Raw genomic sequence first — 21,102 nt, forward strand, 5'->3', positions numbered from 1 at the left:
AAAAGTGCAACAGATTTATTTGTCAAATAAACCTGAAAAATGATAAATGTCAGTAAAATCAAAACAAAATTGCTATCACTGCTTCAATATACTTTGTTTTTCATCTAGAGAACATTTTTTCGATGCTTTTTTTTTAGAGAAGAACTTTAATTTTCTAGATTTACTTGATATATAAACTTAAAAAAAAAACACAAAATGTTTTGTGTCAACTTAATATAGTAACCATTGCTAGCAGATATGCAATTTTGTTCTCTTTTATATGTTCTAATATTTCTAATAGTTTTTTCACTTTGAAGCTTTTTCTTATTATATATTGATTGGCTTCTGCTATAAAACAATGTGACATAGAAAGTCTTGCGCTATAGAAAGTCAAATAGCAAGGAGAACGACGTGTTGATGTGTTGAGATTATGACGACAATAACAGTAACGAGGGTCATAATGGTGAAACTCTAAGATGCATTGACACAAAATTTAATGAAAGTGAATAGTAGCAAGTTCCTTATTCAGTTAGCATTTTATTGTCAACATCAATCTTGTGTCCAAAAGCTGCTGCTAAAGCTTGAAACGCGAAAAGTGAAAAATAAGAAAATAAAAATTACGGAAGATTAACATAAGAAATTGACTTGAATAAATAAAAATTTAAAAAGCAAAGAAACATTATCTAAAATCGGACTATTTTTTCATAATTTCTTATTCGCATTATTTCTTCATAATCTTATTTTACATAATCTCATAAAACATATTAAACAAGAATCTATGTATTTGCTGAGGTACAATGGTATATATTATATATTGTAATAACGAAAAGCAGTACCATACAAAAAGCAGTATAGCTTACACGAAAGCTAATTAAATAATTATCTTTAGACAGTTCGCGTATGTTTGCGCTATTGCTTTACCACTGAAAACGTAGATATTATTTAGCTCGACTATCTTGCGTAGTTTTTTAAATTTTTTACACGTTTAATCTTACGGTGATTACACATCAGCTTTGATTTAGTTTCTAATCGCCTCAACGTCTATAACGCAAAGAAAGAACGCTTTGTCTTAATTATAAATCTTAATACCTCTGTGCATCCTCATATGCGTAATTTTCCTCAACGTTACACGGCTTGCAAATTTGTGGAGGTCGTAAATGCATCTGGACTTAACAAAGGAAATTAAGTCAAGTAAATTAGCGTTAACTTGCTGTCATTGTAAAAGTTTACTAACTCCTAGATGGTACGATGACATTTTCCCGCAGCACTCGGAATAAAATATGTCGCTCAAGATTCAAGATCTGTCATATAAAAATAAATAAAAGTTTTCTGTGTTCCAAAAAGTCCAATAACTGTTATCTATAATTTAGTATCGGAAATGTATCGTGTATCAATAGTATGCGAACAGTACTTCTGAGAATTGTTAGTGGATATTATTTTGTAATCAATAAAACCAAATTGCTAAAGGTACTTTGAAAGATTCTTTGAACCAACTTAGAATTCATACTCTCAACTCTCTATTCATACAGAAATCTCAGTGTTCTTTTGAATTTATGCAAATGGGGTCCTGCAAAAGCTCGTTTAAAGTCCTCCCTACGTAACAGCTCTGTTCTTGAAAATTTGATAAAATATGATGAACGTATTTCGTATCCGTAACGTTTTTGATTCATGTAATAGAGATATACATGTTGCGATATACATATGATATTATGGAAGCAAACTGGTATATCGTTGAATGTAATATTAGTTGGATACTCGGTGCTTTTCTTCCGGTTCGATTTTTACAGTTAATATTTATGATCGGAATTTGCAATTCAGTCAGCAAGCAGTAAATTACCTCAATTTTATATTTGCCTAAATTGTTCCTTTAAGCTAAGAAAACTAAAAAAACTAAGAAAAAAATAGCATGAGTTTTTTATTGTACAAATCAATAAAAGTATACTTTTCTTTAGACATATTTGTAATAATACGGATGACTCGTTATTATTAATTATAAACTGCAAAATAAGTTATCATTTTTTAATATATTGCATGTTATTATTAAAAAATAATGTTGACTGATTGTCATTAATATTAAATCAATGGCAATTTTTTACGTAATAATCGTATAACGTTGTATTTTCAACAATTCTATTTTCCAATTGACTTTAAATTGATCTCTTTATCATTCCTATTTCGAATTATATTCTGCTTGCTTTTTAAAAAGTGATATATTGGTTCAACAGTTAGTCGTACGTGAGTGCACATTGGATCCGAATTCGCGAATGATAGTTCTCAATAAAAGTTCAAAATCTGTTGAGTTGGTAACTCACATGCATGATATATTCCAATGGGCTCTCTCAAATTCGCGGAATGAATTCTGCAGTCACGTAGAATTCAGGAAACCAATCTAAATATACGAGCGTGTCTCGATAAATTTTTGAGATCAGAAATCTTTCTTTAGTAAAAAAAAAAGGAAAAAAAATGTGATAACACTAAGAATTTAGGAAATATTATCTCATATTTTTTTGCAGCTACATCATCGTAATCACTCAGATCTTTTATATTGCGACTCTGATTTCATTTACGATTTATCAAGCCTTAAAATCTCTGTAATTTTTTTTCTTGTTTTCATAATGTAAATTTTGGTAATATGGAAACTGATTTATGCATTAAATTCATCACAGCGTAAAGCACTAATCAATCAAAATGTCCGTTATCTATAATTTGCTTTTTAGAATAAACGTATGCAGATTTTGTTGCATTTTCCGCTATTAAAATATTTCATTTAAAAAGCAAAAATTATGAATGATTCACTTTGCTATATATATGTGTAGTTTTTATGCAAATATTACATTTTTGTTTATTTTAATATTATCCTTATTAATAGGATTATACATAACTTTGTGTTAATACTAAAGAAATATAATAAAATTTCTTTCTTTCACACTATTAATTAATTTGTTTTTTTTTTATTTGTTTTGTTTCTTAAGCAATTTTAACAGTTATGCGTGGGTGGGTGCGACAATATCGATCAAAGCGGTTACAAGCGCAATCCATATTTCCCAATTTTACAACACATATGTATAATTATTAATTAGTTAAGAAATTTATATATGATTTTTCAGAATATTTATTAAAAGTAAGAAATTGCTTTGTGCAATAAACAAAAAATCCATTAGTTAATTTTTAATATCTAGTGGGAGTATATCATAAACGTTCAAACATTTTAGTTCAAAAGCTAAGCTTTAGTTCAAAATGCCAATTCTTAACACCTTTGCACTCATGATGACTTTTACGGAAACTGTTCTAATTATAAAGTTTCATGATTACATTTACGCTTCAAATAAATGCTAATTCTAAAGAAACATAAATATTTACTTATTTGATAGTGCTAACTTATATAGAATCGTACACATACACACACAAAAATCTTTATTACTAAAAATACAATAATAAAACATATAAAAATGATAACATAAATTTAAGATTAAAAAATTTTCTAATACAAAAAAAATATAGGCTATCTTCGCGTTTTAATCCATCAATAATGCCAACGTTTCGTGAACATTGTAGTTTACTTCATGAAGGCGAGAAGCATGAATGATGAAGTGAACTCCAATATTCACACGAAACGTTACCATTAACAATTTGAGACATGAAGATAATCCATAAATTCTTTAGTATTTTTTAAAAAAATACTCGTAAAAATCTCAAAAATATAATTCAAAAATTTTATGTTTGAATTATAATTCTGCGATACTAAACTTTAACGTGTGACAACTATTTGTTGCCGGATATATATACATTATTATGTAATAATAAAAAATAAAATTAATACAGGAATTATATCAAGATGGATCGATGCACATAAAAAGCATTTTTATTATACTCGTAAAAATATATTAAACATCAAATTAATATTTTGTGACTTTCTGATGGCATATGTGTAAATTTCGAATAAATCCCTGCTACTGTTATTTTATTACGCATCATTCATAAAAAAAAAATAAAAAATTGTAGAAACAAATTTACAATATTTTGGAAAAAAAAAACAATTTAGAAATTTGCATTAAAATTGTTTTAATGTTATTAATATCCTAGAAATTAAGTACTTTATTTACTACCATACATTTAAGAAAATAACCCCAAAAAATTAAATATATTTAGAAAATTAATCTTTTATAACAAACGCACAAAAAGATTAAACAAGCACAGTGGCAATAAATAACTGTAATTATGTCCTGCTGGTTTTCTGACGTGACATATTTAAGTAGCTACAAACTAAGAAAATGTGAACTAGCGCAATGGAATTACTAATTTTCCCTTGTTTATAAAATATGTGCGATTTAAACAAATACAAATCGATTATTTAAGAAATTAGAAGTTAATAAAGCCTTATTTAACAAATAATAAATCATACAAAACATTATTCGTGTCATTTGGGTGTAATATTTATTTAAAGCTTTCTCAGTTTCATATAAAATAAAAGTTTTTTAATTTATTACGAAAGAGAATAAATAAAAAATTAAAGTCACTTTAAATATTTAAACAGATTTTATAACAACTTGGCTTATTAATAACTTTGTCAATTTCATATTTACCTGTAATTTGACAACGTCCTTTATTTATTATTATTTCATAGGTACCTTATAATTAAAAAGTTACAATTTATATATTATAAAAAAAAGTTTAAAAAATTTGTTTAATAATAGCATATAATTTTATAAATAAAAAAGATAGAATATTAATCTAAAATTGCGATTTAGTACTTTGTGATAATGATATAGTTTAGTTTAAACAAATTTTATTTTAAAATAACATTTAATAAAACAATTTGAAATAATATCTTCTTTATAATTTAATTCAATTATATATAATTTCTCAACGCATAATTCAATCTCTATTTTTTTTATTTAATCACTAACTTTTATGATATTGCACGCGTTAATAGTAGGAACCTTTATACATATATCTCTCAGAATCATAATATTGAAATAAAAATAAATATTTAAAAAATTTATTATAATTAAAAATTCTTTCTTTGATAATGTATTATATTTTAATCAATATTACAACGTTAAATATCAAGATCAATACCTATTTTATCTAAACTTAGTAACAGAATTTCAACAATTTATACAACGTAAAGCTGTTTTTCTTTCACTTGATGTGTATGCCATTCTTAAAATTTGTAGCATTTATTGGGAAAAATATCAATACTTGAATTAATCGTTGTCTTTAAAATATGTGTGTAAGATTATTATAGAAAATAATAAATTATCTTTACTGCATTATTTTAATTTTTAAAATTTAATGTTATATATATCGACATTTTTAATATTATTTAAAACTATATAACATATAATTTTATTTTATATAATATTTATAAATATACATATACTATATAAAATAATAACTATATATACATTAGAATCCAATAAATATTACATAGAAATTATTTTATTTAATCCTATATGCAGAAGATAAATTACATTTAACTTTAGTAAGAGGATGTAAAATTTAGATGTGAATAGAACATAGTAAAAGCGACAACAGTATACAAAGTCATATAAAGCAAAATTGACAGACTGGGAACTGGAAAAGCTGTTAATGCGTTTCAGTACTCTCTCATACAGTTTCTAGATTTATTCCTTAATTTCGCTGCTTAATTTAATACACAGATTTTGTTTTGTTAGAAATAATTAAATTAAAATATGTATGTAAGATTATTATAGAATTTAGACAAGTAAAAATTATAATTATAATTATAATTATAATTATAATTATAATTATAATTATAATTTTTAATTTTAATTTTTTAATTTTAATTTTTTTTAAATTTTTTTTTTTTTTTTTATTATAATTATAATTATTTACAATGTTTTTATCGTGAAACTTTTCAATTTTCTTTATATACATACTTTATGGAATTTTGTCATATGTTCAAGGATCATGTACGCTCCTATAACCTCCATAACTATTTTTATCCTTAAATATGCAATAAAGTAGATATAGGTACTTTGAGCCATTGAAAAGCTATAAGCTCGTAAAAATATCAGAAAATTTAGGCTATATATGTCTGTACATGACATTGACGTCTTATTACAAAAATAGCTCTTTTAATCAATTGACATTGCTCGAACATGTGCCAAGGAGGCAGTGAAAACTTTTATCGCGAGATCATTTGCGACGTGATAATGCGAAGAGGTAGGTGGATATGTTTTAAAGAAAAGCTAAAAGGTAACACAAGGCATAACGGCGAACAAGAATGGATACTTTTGTAATTTTATGGTAGTCCCATGAGAGCAGACGCCAGCGGGATTATGCTAGCCCCTTCGAGAGAGAAATTCGCACCCAATAGTTTATATGCCTGACCTGTGCTCTTGGCTACTATGTGAGTAGATTAACGTCAATGAGGTTGCCACAAGAGAGCAATTATTAAAACCACATTGCGCCTGCCATTGGCATAACGTGGTGCTATTTTCTATTGCTAGTCGTTAGCCATATGGTTTTACGTCGATTTTCTTTACGTCAGACAAAACACATTTGGCTTCTAATTAGAATTTATAATATTCGTGCTAATGAGTCGGATATCAGTTTTAATGGCAATACACACTCTTCTGTTCGCATCCAATTTAATTATTTTAATCATTTTACATTAAAAGTGTGAAGACAAACAAGTGTTCGTAAAACAGATTTAAAATTATTTATGTACATATCTGTATATGTATGTGTATACATATGTATAAAATAATAACTCTTTGTTCACGATAACATTATTATATATTTTAAAAAATAATATAGGTATTTAATATGCATATGCATATAAAAACACACATATCTACATACATTAAATTTTATATTTTGCATTTATTTTGCGTTTTTAAGTTTATTTAATTCTATTCATATCTAATCCTCCAACAATTCTCTACCGAGATAAATGGTTTCACTCTTCTACATGTTAGTAATGACGAATAATTACTTATTCCTGTCATATATTACTAGTAGATCTTTAAAAAATTTTATGTTGTATTAGTTTAAATTTTAATTTTTTTATATTTTTAAATAACCCTTTTCTCGGATTTTTTTATTTCCAAATTTGTCCAAATTTGTGATCCAAGAAATGGATATTATTTTTCCCGAAATTCAATTTCCGGTCACAACGTAATACTCGAGTGTTCGAAACAAATACATATATATATTTGTACAAAACTTTTCACTTTCTTCCTGTCTGTTGTAAATAACTGAAAAAATAACGGAAAAAATATTTGAGATAAAATAAAATAAAAACTACATCATTACGGAATATATTAAGATTTTATATAAACGCTAAAATTTCACTGTAATTATACACACTTGTATGTGTTATGTTCTTTTAGATGCTATGCGAAATAAAAGACACATTAAAAATTTTAATTACTTTAAGAAAAGCAGTCTCAACGTATCTTTAGCTCTGATTATGCAAGTCTTCATTATACATATAACAGTTTTATGAATGTACGAACATCTATTTTACAGTTGTCTGTTGCAGAAATATAAATCAATAAACGAGCAGCGACAATTCAGATAAACAGCATAGAAGATTAAACCTTCGGAGAGAGAACAAGAAAGCAAAATGAGAATGTGATCTGATTATGAATACACTATTGTTGTTTCTGTTAACATTAATTTATGTATACTATCATGCTTATCACGTAATTTAAATGACATTTTATGAAACTTTCCCAGAATTTTATCTTCGCTTAATAACGCTTTTGTCGCCTCTGGAATGGAACAAATTGCTATCTTACAACACTAATTTAAAAAATATAAAATCCGCGAAAATACTATTTATAATGTACAAAGATATAAAATAATAGCTAAAGAAGTAAACGTTGATCATATCGTTATTTAAAATGCGATTTATATAAATGATAAACACACCTGCATCAACAAAAAATTTTAATTCTCTTTCTTTAGAAGTTCTTTTTTAAATATATTAAAATGTTTAAAATTTAATCAATATCAAAACGATAAGAATATTTATTAGTACATAAAAGGGATTACAAATTTAATCACAAAAGATCACGGGAGATTACATTATACTTTTCACGGTTTACATCATTCCAATAAATAATTTCATAGTATTTGTTAATTAATTATCGTCTTTGATTCTTTATTGCTAAAAATAATCAAGTTCGTCTATTCAAGTTCGACAATTTACAAAGTAAAAATTTGTAAATAAAATCCAACTTTTCTTTTCAATGTAGCTATTCGAGTTCTTATAGTAATATTAACAGTAATATTAATCGCATGACAGGTGATTGTCTGAATGTAATCTGATTGATCAGTTTTAAGTTCTCATATCTCAAAAACTATCTGAAATATTTACAAATAACTATTTGAAATATTTATAAATAACTATTGACTTAATTTTTTTAGAACTTTTTATAGTATTTTGTAGTATTTTATAGTATTTTAATTCGTAAATTTCGAGATACCTCTTGTATGGTTAAGCAAAAAGATAAATTTTAATATCGCGACATTGTTCCTTATTATTAAATTATTGCGGTCTTTATAAGAACTGTTATTTTAATGAACATTATAAAAAAACAAAAAATCTCGTATCAAGTGTCCTACACAAGCGTATGACCTATTAGTATTTTACAGCCATCATATATGTATCTGAGTCAGATGATTAATCTGTAAATTTAATCACAATTTTAAATGGTATTACGTTTTATACATAATTTAACCTATTCAAAAGTGTCCACGAACAACGCTTCATTGATTATGTCGAATAGAAGATTATAAAAATTTATATTGCAAATATCACGGTGAAAAAGTAATTTGCAATTTTAAGAGTTTTTTAAATGAGTTATTTAAAAATTAAATCCTACGTTGACGTAGGTAATTAAAAATCAGAATTTATGACTTCCATCTTTTTTGAAAATAGAATTTGTCGGTTTGATTACAAAGGAAATGTTCGTTTTTACAGAACCGGTTATTTTAAAAATTTTTATATCCCATGCACATGAATCTGTGCCAGATGGCCCTTTTCGACTATTACGCCGCGTAATATATTTCTCGAATACATCACACAAAATCGCGAAACAATTTCAATAAAGTCTAGGAATTAAAATTTTATTAATTGAAATTTGCTGATGCGTATAAAATAATATTTAAATAAAATATATTAAATAATTAATTATTCATAAGACAATGGTGGGACTATTATCTTTATATTTAACAGAATACTACGAAGTCGGATTATGGATTATTTGATCAATATAATATGAAATTCAGTCATTCATAAACCGTGATAAGAGTTCAAAACTCTTTCGTTATAATAATGCCCTCCGTGTAATGCTGGATAATATTATTTAAGGTAGTTCCTGGAAATATGTTTGCACTATGTGAATACCAAACGCACCATCGAACACCATACATACAATGGTGTATTCGAATGTTCACCAAATACGCACGCATACTAAACTCTGAGAATTCATGAAATTCATTCGTGCGTTCTAAATGTCACAGCGTATATTGCCAAATGCATATATTCGCTTATACACATCATCGCAACGTACATGTGTCGTACGTGTGGACTAATAAATGTATGTTTCGGACTTATCACGGATGCGTATAACATCCGAATGACCAACGGCTATTTTCCTATGCCGCGACGTGTAAATGTGCATCCCGCCATGAAATATTTATGCCGACATTAATCGATGATGTTAATTGAGCAGTATTTATCGAGTATACACGTAGCGTGTAGTTTATCACTGTTACGGCAGTTCATAAATTGAATCATTTTCATTATCACTATCACGGACAGCGGAAAAGAAACGTATACGTTAACATAAAAGTCAATTAGAAGTACCACGTGCATGATCGCGATGCAGAGATCGTAATAATGAGAAACAAAAGCTAGATTCTGTAGTGTATGTCTCGAAGTATGTACGAAGCACAAGATGTGTTTAAGAAAAAAAGAAGGCTATTTTAAAGTCATTATTATTATACGTCCCAAATACGTTGTCAAATATTCATACTTCATCTGTATCATGCATGCGAATAATCACCGTAATAGCAATTGGGAAAATATTTTATAGGGCTTCCGGAACTCTTCCGATGTTCATAATTAAAATATTAATATCCAATGCCACGAACTTGAGATAAACATATTGCACTTGCTGTTCTCTCAATCGGTTTCCTCGATTACTAACAATTATTGTTTCTCAGTAAAACAATACTGAAAAATACAATATACCATAACGTTGTGGCGACTATGCTTGCCACAACCGCGTATGTAATAAATAATAACGGACAATTCTCGAAGATCCTTCGAAGCAATATTACTGCTTGCACGGAGGTATAGAAGAAAGATCTAGAAGCTTCAGTATATAAAACAAGAGAGTTTGGGAAGAGCGGCTTGTTGTTATCCCGCTCTCGCGAAATAAACATCGACAATTCGTGACCAAACTGTGTTTTGCTGTACGTTACAGAATTCCAATAAAGAGCCTTGTTAAATGCTAATCAGTGTCGCTCCGGTTTTGATTTCCTAGATCGAATAACCGCTCCTCATGTCAAAAGCATATCCGTCTCCATAATGTTACATGTTCATAAAGATATATCATTTAAATAAGATATATCATTTTGCACAAATGATATATCTTATTTAAATATTACATAAGGAAATGTATTGCAAAATAATTTTGTCAGAATGCGTATTAGTAATATAATTTATCTTCCAAATTATTTAAGAAAAGATAAGGTGTGCAAATACGTTTCTTATTCATCACACGTCCATTAAAATAAACTTTTACAAAGAAAAGTTAAAAACTAAAAGAATATACTTTCATTATATAATAATTTACAAAACTTTATACTTCCTTAATGCTTTCTTTATATATTTATGTATCTTTGTTTCTTGTGCATATTAATATTTAGTATCTTCTGATGTTTAAATAAGATAAGTTTAATGAACAAAATTTGTTGCTTACACTATTAACGGTTTTAATTGCAGGATTAATTAAACTTCAATGCAAGCGTGAAATTTTTCACTTGCGAAAGTTACGGAAACCGCCAATACGACGTCGGCTCGCCACCTGCGACAGTATTGGTACTTGAGTTATTACGAGGTCAGGTAGATCGTAAATGAAGGGAAATCACCCTCAGGACTGACGAAAAGAAATTTCTTTAGCTTTCCTATCGATCGAGAGCGAATACGAATAATGCTCCACGCTACAAATCTGTCTACTGTTTTTGCAGAAAAAAAAAACCTTCGCAATAGTACAATTCAATAACTATGATAATAATCTAATAATTCAGCATTCTTTAAAGATAATTGCTTTAAAGATAATTGTTCCACGCGTTTATGTTTCTAAAATAAATACAGATAAGTATACATTTTTCACGGAATCAAATAACTAACAAAAAATAAAATGCGATGTAGAATTGCAACAGCTGTTTCATAAAATGAGAAAAAATGTTTCCGAAGTATAGCCTTAAGCAAAAAATTGTGTTATAAATAATATCTCATGTAAATGTCAAAAATAATATGATCAGAAAAACGTAGAAGCAATTTAATATTAATTTAATATCATGATGAGTTTACATCATGATACATTTAATATTACGATAACATTTTTTTTACTGCATTATATATATGATAACAAAATGTAGATATTGGATTTGTGAATTAAAGCGTAAAAACGGAACGGAAATGTAATTTTCATTAATGGTCGTTATAGAATAAACGCGGCAACGAAGACAGTCCAATCTATCGCAAATTCGGGCCATGTGCCCGAAATTGATTATTTTCTCAACCCAATTAACAGACACCATTTGAGCCATGATACTCTCTAAGAGGAAAACGACTAAAATGAATCTCGTCATAGATCGTTAAAATGTTTACGACACTAGCGAGGTTTCGCGTTTTACACGTGGAAGTATTCTTCGTTCCCTCAAAGAGATGCGACAACGATGGATATTCTACAATTGTAGATAAAATCTGAAAAAAATCGTTCTGTTCGTGGAAAAATATAATATTGTAAATGTTTTTATTCGGTATACGCGACATGCACTAAGCATATTTTATTTAATATATTTTACATTAAATTATTGAGTCATCTAAGAAAACATTTATTGTATAATGTAAAGAAATGTTCTATTTTATTTGATGCTTTAAAAGTTTAAATATAAGAATCAAATAATTTTTTAATTAGAAAATCGTGCGTATAAAGGTTGAAAAAATTTGTAAAATTCTTTTCATCTCAATTCTGAGAAATAGTGTTCACAAGTCATATAGTCGTCCGAAATGTGATTAGGCCGTGTCAAGATTCTGCCTGCCTCATGTCCAGAGCGGCTGTACTATAAATATTCTTGCTCTACATTTTCTTTAAAATAATTGTTAATACGAGGTGTGCAAACAAATATTTCAAAAATATAACTACAATGCAACACATCAATAAAGAGAGAATCACATTTACCGCCAATTATTTTATTCTTTAAAGCAGAATTGTGACAGAAGATAAATCAACGAGAAGCAAAGATTACAGAGTGACGGGTAATGGATACAGGAAGTTTAATCAAACGCAAAAACATAGAGAAAATACCGATTCTCTGATGGAAACACCTACGTACAAACATTTAACCTGTGTTTCAAACAAAAAGCATGAAAGCCATTAGAACCATTTATTGCAGCATTAAAACTTACACAAATCTTCCACATCTTTTTCTATTTTTTATTTTTTTCATAGGTCTCGTATCTGTAAATACTTGAGCGCAACATATTTTTCTTTAAAATCGTTGCAAGAGTGCCATTCGCTTTTTACAAACATCGTGAAGCACAACTTTATTAGAGTTACGCTCGTTTTCCGATAACCGTTCGTGTTCCTCTAATAATTCGAATGCAATCACGGATGACAGACAGAGGAAAGTAATTTTTTTCGAACTGATATTCAGAAATAAATAAATCTAAAAAGAAATATTTCGCGTATTTAGTACGCATGTAAACCATGTTACGAAGGCGAGGATATCGTCAATAGATCTGTAATAATCATAGAAATTCATATCCAAACGAGATTACTAGTAGCTGGATACACACTGCATTGCTTTCATAGATCTACATTATGCAATGTGCTCTATGTAGGAATTAGAGAGATAGTTTCTCTACTCAGAGATTTTATCACGCGTACAGTTTGCTACTGTCTCTCCTGCACTCTGTGATCCATCCATAAATTATACATGAGAATCAGCTACACGTAGTTACTGGAATAATGCTAAATTATATGATCCAATAAAATCCGCTAAGTTTACTTTATCTTAAAATGTCCATTATATTTTATAAATCAATAAAAAAAAGTAACGATTAAATTATTAAAAAATAATATTTGATCTGAAGTTATAATATTTCTTGTATGTAAAGTCTCATCGAATTTTAACTTTCAGAGATGTGATTTTTCTTATTTCTGATCGTATTTTGCTGTTTAGTTAAGTTGCGACATTATAGATGACAAAATGGAAATGCAACGGACAAGTTAATCATCTTCGACATCTTTTTCGAACGAGGCACATTTGCTCATTGTAAGTCTTAATCCCATTTTACACTACTCTATTTATATAGTTTTGTTTACAGACATTAAATTTATATTGAATCTATGGTAATCCTTTTATTATACTCCGTCACTCATAAAACAAAATATACATCTATATCTGCAGATATAGAACACTATATGTTTAATATCACATTGCTTTCATAAAAAGAGTTCGTGAAATGTCAACGTTAAATATGAGTACTTAACAAAATATATTCACAATCAGTGATACAAAGAAGGCGAATACGAGGAAAATATTTCTTTGATACAAGATCCTTTTGCTTTTATTACGTTATCTTTTCGCGTAACTCGCTATCTTTATATCACATTTATTCTTCTATAAAATTACATCTCTTAGAATTTACCGTAGCAAAGACAGATCGAAATTGAGAGATAATATAGTGAGGCAAAACACGGAGAATAGCGTGATTCCAATTAAACTTTTTGAAGCAAGAAGTAGCTATCATTTTCCTATCCTAATCAATAATTGTACTCTTAACTTATAATTTATCTGTAATAATTGATATCCTTTTGTAAGCATGATTATTACTTTGGCTTTTATTAAGATCTATTGTGATTTTTGTTTTGGTCTTCCATCTTAGAATTATCGAGTTTCTTTTATCAAAAGAAACGTAATGCATAAAGGTACGGAAGCTTCAGGTTTAGTTAGCAATTTGTCAATCCCTATCAAAGGATTAACCGTATCATTGCTTGATTGATATCCCTGCCCATAGCCAATGGCATATCTCCTGTGTGAATTGTGTGAAATGTTTCGATTAATGGCTATCGATATATTCGTGGAAGATTACTCTTACACGTTCTAACGCGTTCTATGCAGTAGCAATGCACGGCACTCATTTAACATTTGAAACTGTATTGAAAATTGCAACGACCTGTAAAGTGCTCTCTTACAGGATTACAAATTTCAAAAGAGTACTACGAGTAATACATTTACAAACAACTTTGTAAGCGCAGCACTTTACTTTACAGGGCAAAATATAATCTGATAAGTAGAATTTAGAGGAAGCTAAATTACACAGAGACATGTTATCAAATCAGTCATGTTAGATTTAAATTACTTCGATTAATTTCTAAAAACCTTTTAAGAAACTGGAATAAAGCAAATGAGAAATTCCAAAACTTATTTCTGACACGTGTTATCCAAGTTGCTAATCCGTTTGTAAATAATAATTATAAAATAGTACATAAATATGATAATATAAAATGATACAATAAATATGAAATAATACTTATGTACTTGTTAATTAAATTTTTAATAACAGATATTAATAAATTTAATGAATGTAAATATAAGTTTTTTAACAGTATAAATAATAATATAAGTAAATTTTTATTATTACATAAACTTTCTCACGCATAAACTCTGATATTGTTCATACGCATAGAATTTCGTATGCTTTATTGTAATAATAAAAAGTACATTAATTTAATCACACATTTTAGCAAAATATTCCAACTTTTATATTCTACTTTTTTGCAAATATAATTTAAAAAAATCTTTTGTATCTAATATTGCCAAAAAAGAAAAAAAGGTTCTAGAGTTTAAATGTACGTAAAGAAAAATAATAAACTTAAAAAATCTACTTATCAATTAAGAAAATTTTAAAAGAAATAAATACATGCAAAAATATGATAATTAAAAAAGATTAATAAATATATTTATTAAAATGAATTAATAAATATGTTAATTTAAAAATGTAATAAAAATGTTAATTTAAAACAATAATCTCCATGTATATTTTTTCTATTTTGTCTTAATATGCAGGAAATTTATCTTTTGCATCATTTTATCATGACGATAGGATCAATCAATTCGTTAGAAATATCTGTGAAGAAAACTCAATTTTAATAAAATCTTCTGTTTTTTCAAATAAATACTGTTTATTGTAGTTAATAAATTGTACCTTTATTGGGTAATAATTACAAAATGAATAATTAATAAATAAAAGAATAAAATGTGAAAACTGTTCAGTTTGATTTCCTCTATATATTATCCGTTAAATTTTAGATATGTATATGGATTTGTATGTACTATATACATCTAACCATTTCTATAGAAATTCATAAAATATCTGTTGTTTTATGCTTAACAACAAGTACGTTAGGTAGTAATAAATTGTGACATCACGTCATAGCTAGTTAATTAAAATGTTATAAAGGATTATAATCTCACAGTCAATTTAATAAACTTTCAATTATTATAGAATACATTTAACATTCACAGATTGTCCATGTTATTATCAATATTGTTTGTTTTTAATATAGTATTATTACATACATTTTATTATTATATATAGATCAACATCGGTTCTTTGTTTACATATCAAAAATGAAGCATGATATAAACCATTAATAAACTGTTTGAAACAAATATACATAAGTAATGTAGCGAAAAATAATTGTAATCGGAAAATCTTTCGTAAAAAATATTATTAATTATTGACCCCTTTACAGTCAAATGTTTAGACTCATTTTGCTTTGATGGAGATAAAGATATCTAGGGATATAAAAACAAAATTAAAAAAAAATTTTTCTTCATTTCTGAGAAATCTTGCAGACGGATAAACAAATAAATGGCCAGATCAACAATTTATAAAATTATAAAGTAGTTTGCTACGCTCCACTACTTAATAAATTATTAGCTTTAACCTTTCTACATATAAAAATCTCATCAACGTTTCCATTTATTTTACAGTCGGTACATGTAACTGTTATTGGCGTTGGAGGCTCTGTAATTTGGACAACGGAAGAAGAAAGATCAAAAAGCAAAGAGAATCAGATTCTCATTAACAGCAAAAAAGCGCTCGAATTGGAACGCAATGGCCATGTCGTGGCCATATGCGACAAGTGCATCGCCGATTGCGATGTTGATGATGACAACACAATTAACACCGTTGGCACTAATGATAAATCACACGGAACCCAGTGATTTGATTGGCAATATCACGAAAGATATCAACGATGAAGAGGAAGAATATACGCCGTATAGTGAGCGACCAGAAACGTATATCGTACCGATCATCTTTCTTTTGATCCTACTAATAGGACTCACTGGAAATGGCGTACTTGCTCTTACGATTCTGCGACACACAAATATGAGAAACGTACCTAATACGTACGTCCTTTCGCTGGCACTTGGGGATTTACTGGCATGTAACATTTATATATGTATATTTATATACACATGTATATATGTGCAGATTCCTTTCTATGAAAAATCCTGTGATGCGTGCAACTGCTCATACCGGTCGCAAGCTATTAATTTAAATGAGTTTAAATATATAAAACGGCGAATATTTGTACAGTTGTAAATATTCATTAAAAAATATCCGTCTTTTCAATAAATATTTTACACATTTTATTATATTACATACAATATTTTTTCTTTATCGAGAAATGTTAAGATTATATTTTATAAATATGTATGCTACGTACAACGCTTTTCAATATCATATTGTATAAACGCCTTTTTTAATTTTTATTATATCTTTGCCATTTTAATTAAGAATTATATCCATCTTGTAAACAGAATATTTAATATACAAACTTTAATATAGCAAAAACAAAAATGCAAAAAGTGCGCAATGAAAACCATTAATAACTTGGATTAAATATGATATACGAAGTTGCTATCGTTTATCAAAATTCTAAAACTCAAAAATTTAATATTAATAGCGAGTTGAAACATAATTTAACTGATAAATATGACAATCTCACAATATTTCCTGACATATGCAAACTGTAATGTGCAAATATTTTCTTAACGTGATGAAGTACAAAAAACATTTTTAACACTTTTTAAGACCATATTATAATTTATTGTCACAGAATAGCTTTATATTAAGTAAAATTGACATCGATCATCCATCATTAATCCATTTATTTGACCGAGTAAAGTAAAAGTTGTAAAGTTTAAACATAATATCATTTTGAACTTTTGACGGATAAATAGCTACTTCATCTTTTTCTCTTTCAAAAGTCTTTTTAACCTTCCATAAACTAACTTTTTTCACTGGTGTTTTTCACTGTTTATTCAAACCAACCGAGTCACTGGTACACGGTTGCAATTTTTAAAATTTTTAAGCTCCAAAAAAACTGAAAAAATTCTAGTATACTCTTTAACATTTAAGAATGATTATACAATTACACCGAAAGTGCTTTTCACTTTTTTTATATGTCTGAATTTCAGGCAAAATAAAGAAAAAACTGTTTGAGTCTCAAACTTTAGGTTTCAACTTTACAAAAGGTCAAAATTCCAATGTATTTTCTTTTTTAAATAAATATACTCAAATTTTGCCGAAAATTGACTATATTGTGTAAAAAATTAAATAAGGTCAGGTTTAATGACCAATTTTGCTCGTTGTGTTTGTAAAATATCAACTTTGACACAAAATGAAGATATTTACAAAAACTAAATATTAAATTTTTCTACAGTTAAAAAATTTATTATTTAATAGTTATATGTACATACATATTATATATATATATATATATATATATGTATATATGTATGTACATGTATATAATTATATTAATTATATTAATTTTGTGTGTATGTGTGTGTGTGTGTGTGTGTGTGTGTGTGTGTGTGTGTGTGTGTGTGTGTGTGTGTGTGTGTGTGTGTGTGTGTGTGTGTGTGTGTGTGTGTGTGTGTGTGTGTGTGTGTGTGTGTGTGTGTGTGTACGCATAATATTAAATATGTAGAGGACAGTAAATGTTAGTTTTGTTATCAGATTTAGTACATTTGATTACAGTAGAAGAGCAAAATCGATCGATTTCAGTATGGCATATACAGTAGTATCGATTCTCGCGCACCGTCATTTCACGGCAAATCCTATGTAATGCGAATGGTCCGACTCACGCCTCTCACGCCATGCATACCAAACAATAGTGTTAACGCAACCTTGTTAGCCTATAATATTAACCAGCTCTTATATCATTCCTGGAATTTCAGACATCTTCTCTGTTCGATGATCGGCTATCTCAAAAGTTTAAAATGCTTCTCTTTTTTTATACATAACAAGAAGCTTACATTCTCGTCAATACACATAATATGACAAGATTACACAAACTTACAAACAATAGATGTTTACCACTTTTTAACGGTGAAGTCTGGTATCGACGGATGCGGTCTGCTCTGTCACAGTACGGACTGTTCAAATATCAGATTTCGATTTGAGGTTTTAACAGAGAGAGAGGGAGGGGGAGAGAGAGAGAGAGAGAGAGAGAGAGAGAGAGAGAGAGAGAGAGAGAGAGAGAGAGAGAGAGAGATGTTGACGACATATTTAAATTGAATAAAAGCAATCAAGATCTGGTTTTCAGTTTTAATCATAAAATCTCCAAGAATTAAAATATGACACTGACATGGCTGTATATTATTGCTTCTTTAATCGATTGTTACATAATTCCCTATTTTATCCTACAGGTAATACTGACATGCGTTCCGTTCACCTTTACTGTCTATGTTTTGGATTCCTGGCCTTTCGGATTAATACTATGCAGATTCTCCGAGTGCGCAAAGGATATATCTGTCGGAGTTTCCGTTTTCACTTTAACTGCACTATCGGCAGATAGATTTTTCGCTATTGTGGATCCTATGCGAAAATTGCATGTCACAGGTATAAAATAATAAATGTGCGACTCGTATTCAAATTCATACTTAAGGAAATCATCCGAAACAAATTAATAAGACAATTTTATATGGTAATGATTTAAATAATAATCGATATCACTTTTTTAACGATTTTATAAAATATTTTTGTATATGTCAAAAATATAAACCAAACTTGTATTCTTAAGTATAATAAGAAAAAAGAAATAAACGTGACGATTAAATTATCTAATTATTTTAAGGTAGTGGAAGACGAGCAACACGCTTCACTGCAATCGTTGCGGTGATGATTTGGATTTTGGCTGGAATATGTGCAATCCCGGGATCTTTTTCGTATATCAGAGTTTTCAAGGTTAACCGGGATATAAGCTTTTGCGTAAGTCGGATCATTGTGCTCATAACTACTCCTGTTTTAGATCTAGACTATAAAGCTCATCATTAAGCGGTGTACCTAAGTGGCTAAAGTGAACGATCTCTCGTCTATTCTATGAACCATGTAACAAATACCTAATTATATATATCATGTAATTGAAGGTGTGTTACCCGTTTCCCGAGGAATTTGGACCAAACTATCCAAAGGTGATACTAATATGCCGTTTTTTTATCTACTATCTCATACCTCTCAGCATCATCGCCGTTTTTTATATGTTGATGGCCAGGCATCTTATGCGCAGTACGAGAAATATACCCGGTGAAATGCAAGGCCAGGTAACTTGTATATATATGTGCATAATTTAATTATAACATTACATGCGAAAGTATTAAGGCGTTTCATCAAAAATTAAATTTAAATTCTTTCTACCTCTATATTCATTTATTTTTAAATTCCTTGTCTCGTTATATGCGAACAATCTTATAGCGAATTTGATTGAACGCATTGGCGCACAGTTAAAATCGTCGTGCATAAAGCAATAGATATGTGATATATCACTCTTATACTTGGTTTTCTTTATATTTAAGTTACATTGGTGTACAACAGTTTTAATGTGCACTAGTGCAGTCCAATCAAATTCGGTATTAGAAAGATTTGCGACATTATTACAGACTCGAATTAATTTATACAACAAAGTAAGTTTTGTATTTCTTGCGCGCATATTAATGCACGTTATATTTTAGGTAAAACAAATACAAGCCCGTAAAAAGGTAGCAAAGATGGTAATGGCTTTCGTCATAGTGTTTGCTGTTTGTTTTTTTCCACAACATGTTTTCATGTTGTGGTTTTATTTTCATCCAACTGCGGAAAAGGATTACAATGCTTTTTGGCATTACTTTCGCATCTTAGGTTTCTGCCTTGCTTATACCAATAGCTGCATCAACCCTATCGCTCTCTACTGCGTGAGTGGTACTTTTAGAAAGTACTTTGACAGGTAAGCTTAAAGTTGCAGAACCTATCATAGCAGTAACGAGCCAATTAAGCCGGATATAGAATGTCATAGTAGAAAACCAATTTAATTTTTTCAAAAATTATTTTAAGAAATTCATGAATATTTTTCAAGTATTAAAGAAATACAGAAACTGTATTAAAAAGTACAGAAACATTTAGACTTAATTTAGAACTATTTAAGTAAACTATTTAATATGATACTGCCTTTAAACAGTTCTCTTTGTTTTCTAAACTCTAAAATCTTTCAAAAATCCCTTCTTAATCGAAACTACATGTAGAAAAATATCAATACAATTACTTAATTTGTTTTTTTCTCTTCACAATTATAATTAACAGAGAATATTTTCTTGATAATTGTCCTAAAATACATTCATCACAAATTTTAGAAAAAACGGATTATCGTGTACTCAAGAAATTTATACTCTTTAACAAATTTTATAAAATTTTATTGAAGAAAAATTAGAATATTAAGAAAAAAATAAAATTAAGTAATTGCTTTTGTCAGCACTAGAATTATATTTTTTTACATGTGTAACAATAGCTCA

General features: G+C 28.2%; 1 protein-coding gene across 4 annotated transcripts in view; it reads left to right on the forward strand.

Annotated features, from left to right (window-relative positions):
• Positions 1–21,102, forward strand: part of LOC105834942 (neuropeptide CCHamide-1 receptor) — a 32,011-nt gene that overhangs the window by 7,507 nt on the left and 3,402 nt on the right. For 2 of the 4 annotated variants that reach the window (XM_012677810.3, XM_012677809.2), the window contains exons 2-7: positions 13,438–13,530; positions 16,258–16,711; positions 18,988–19,180; positions 19,416–19,549; positions 19,708–19,881; positions 20,290–20,540. In XM_012677810.3, coding sequence (XP_012533264.1) covers positions 16,382–16,711; positions 18,988–19,180; positions 19,416–19,549; positions 19,708–19,881; positions 20,290–20,540 — 1,082 coding nt within the window. In that variant the 5' untranslated portion in view covers positions 13,438–13,530; positions 16,258–16,381. The remainder of the gene's footprint in view (positions 1–13,437; positions 13,531–16,257; positions 16,712–18,987; positions 19,181–19,415; positions 19,550–19,707; positions 19,882–20,289; positions 20,541–21,102) is intronic. The other 2 variants (XM_012677813.3, XM_012677812.2) reach the window with 1 other exon arrangement.

Source organism: Monomorium pharaonis, chromosome 8 (genome assembly GCF_013373865.1).
Source record: "Monomorium pharaonis isolate MP-MQ-018 chromosome 8, ASM1337386v2, whole genome shotgun sequence".
Lineage (NCBI taxonomy): Eukaryota > Metazoa > Arthropoda > Insecta > Hymenoptera > Formicidae > Monomorium > Monomorium pharaonis.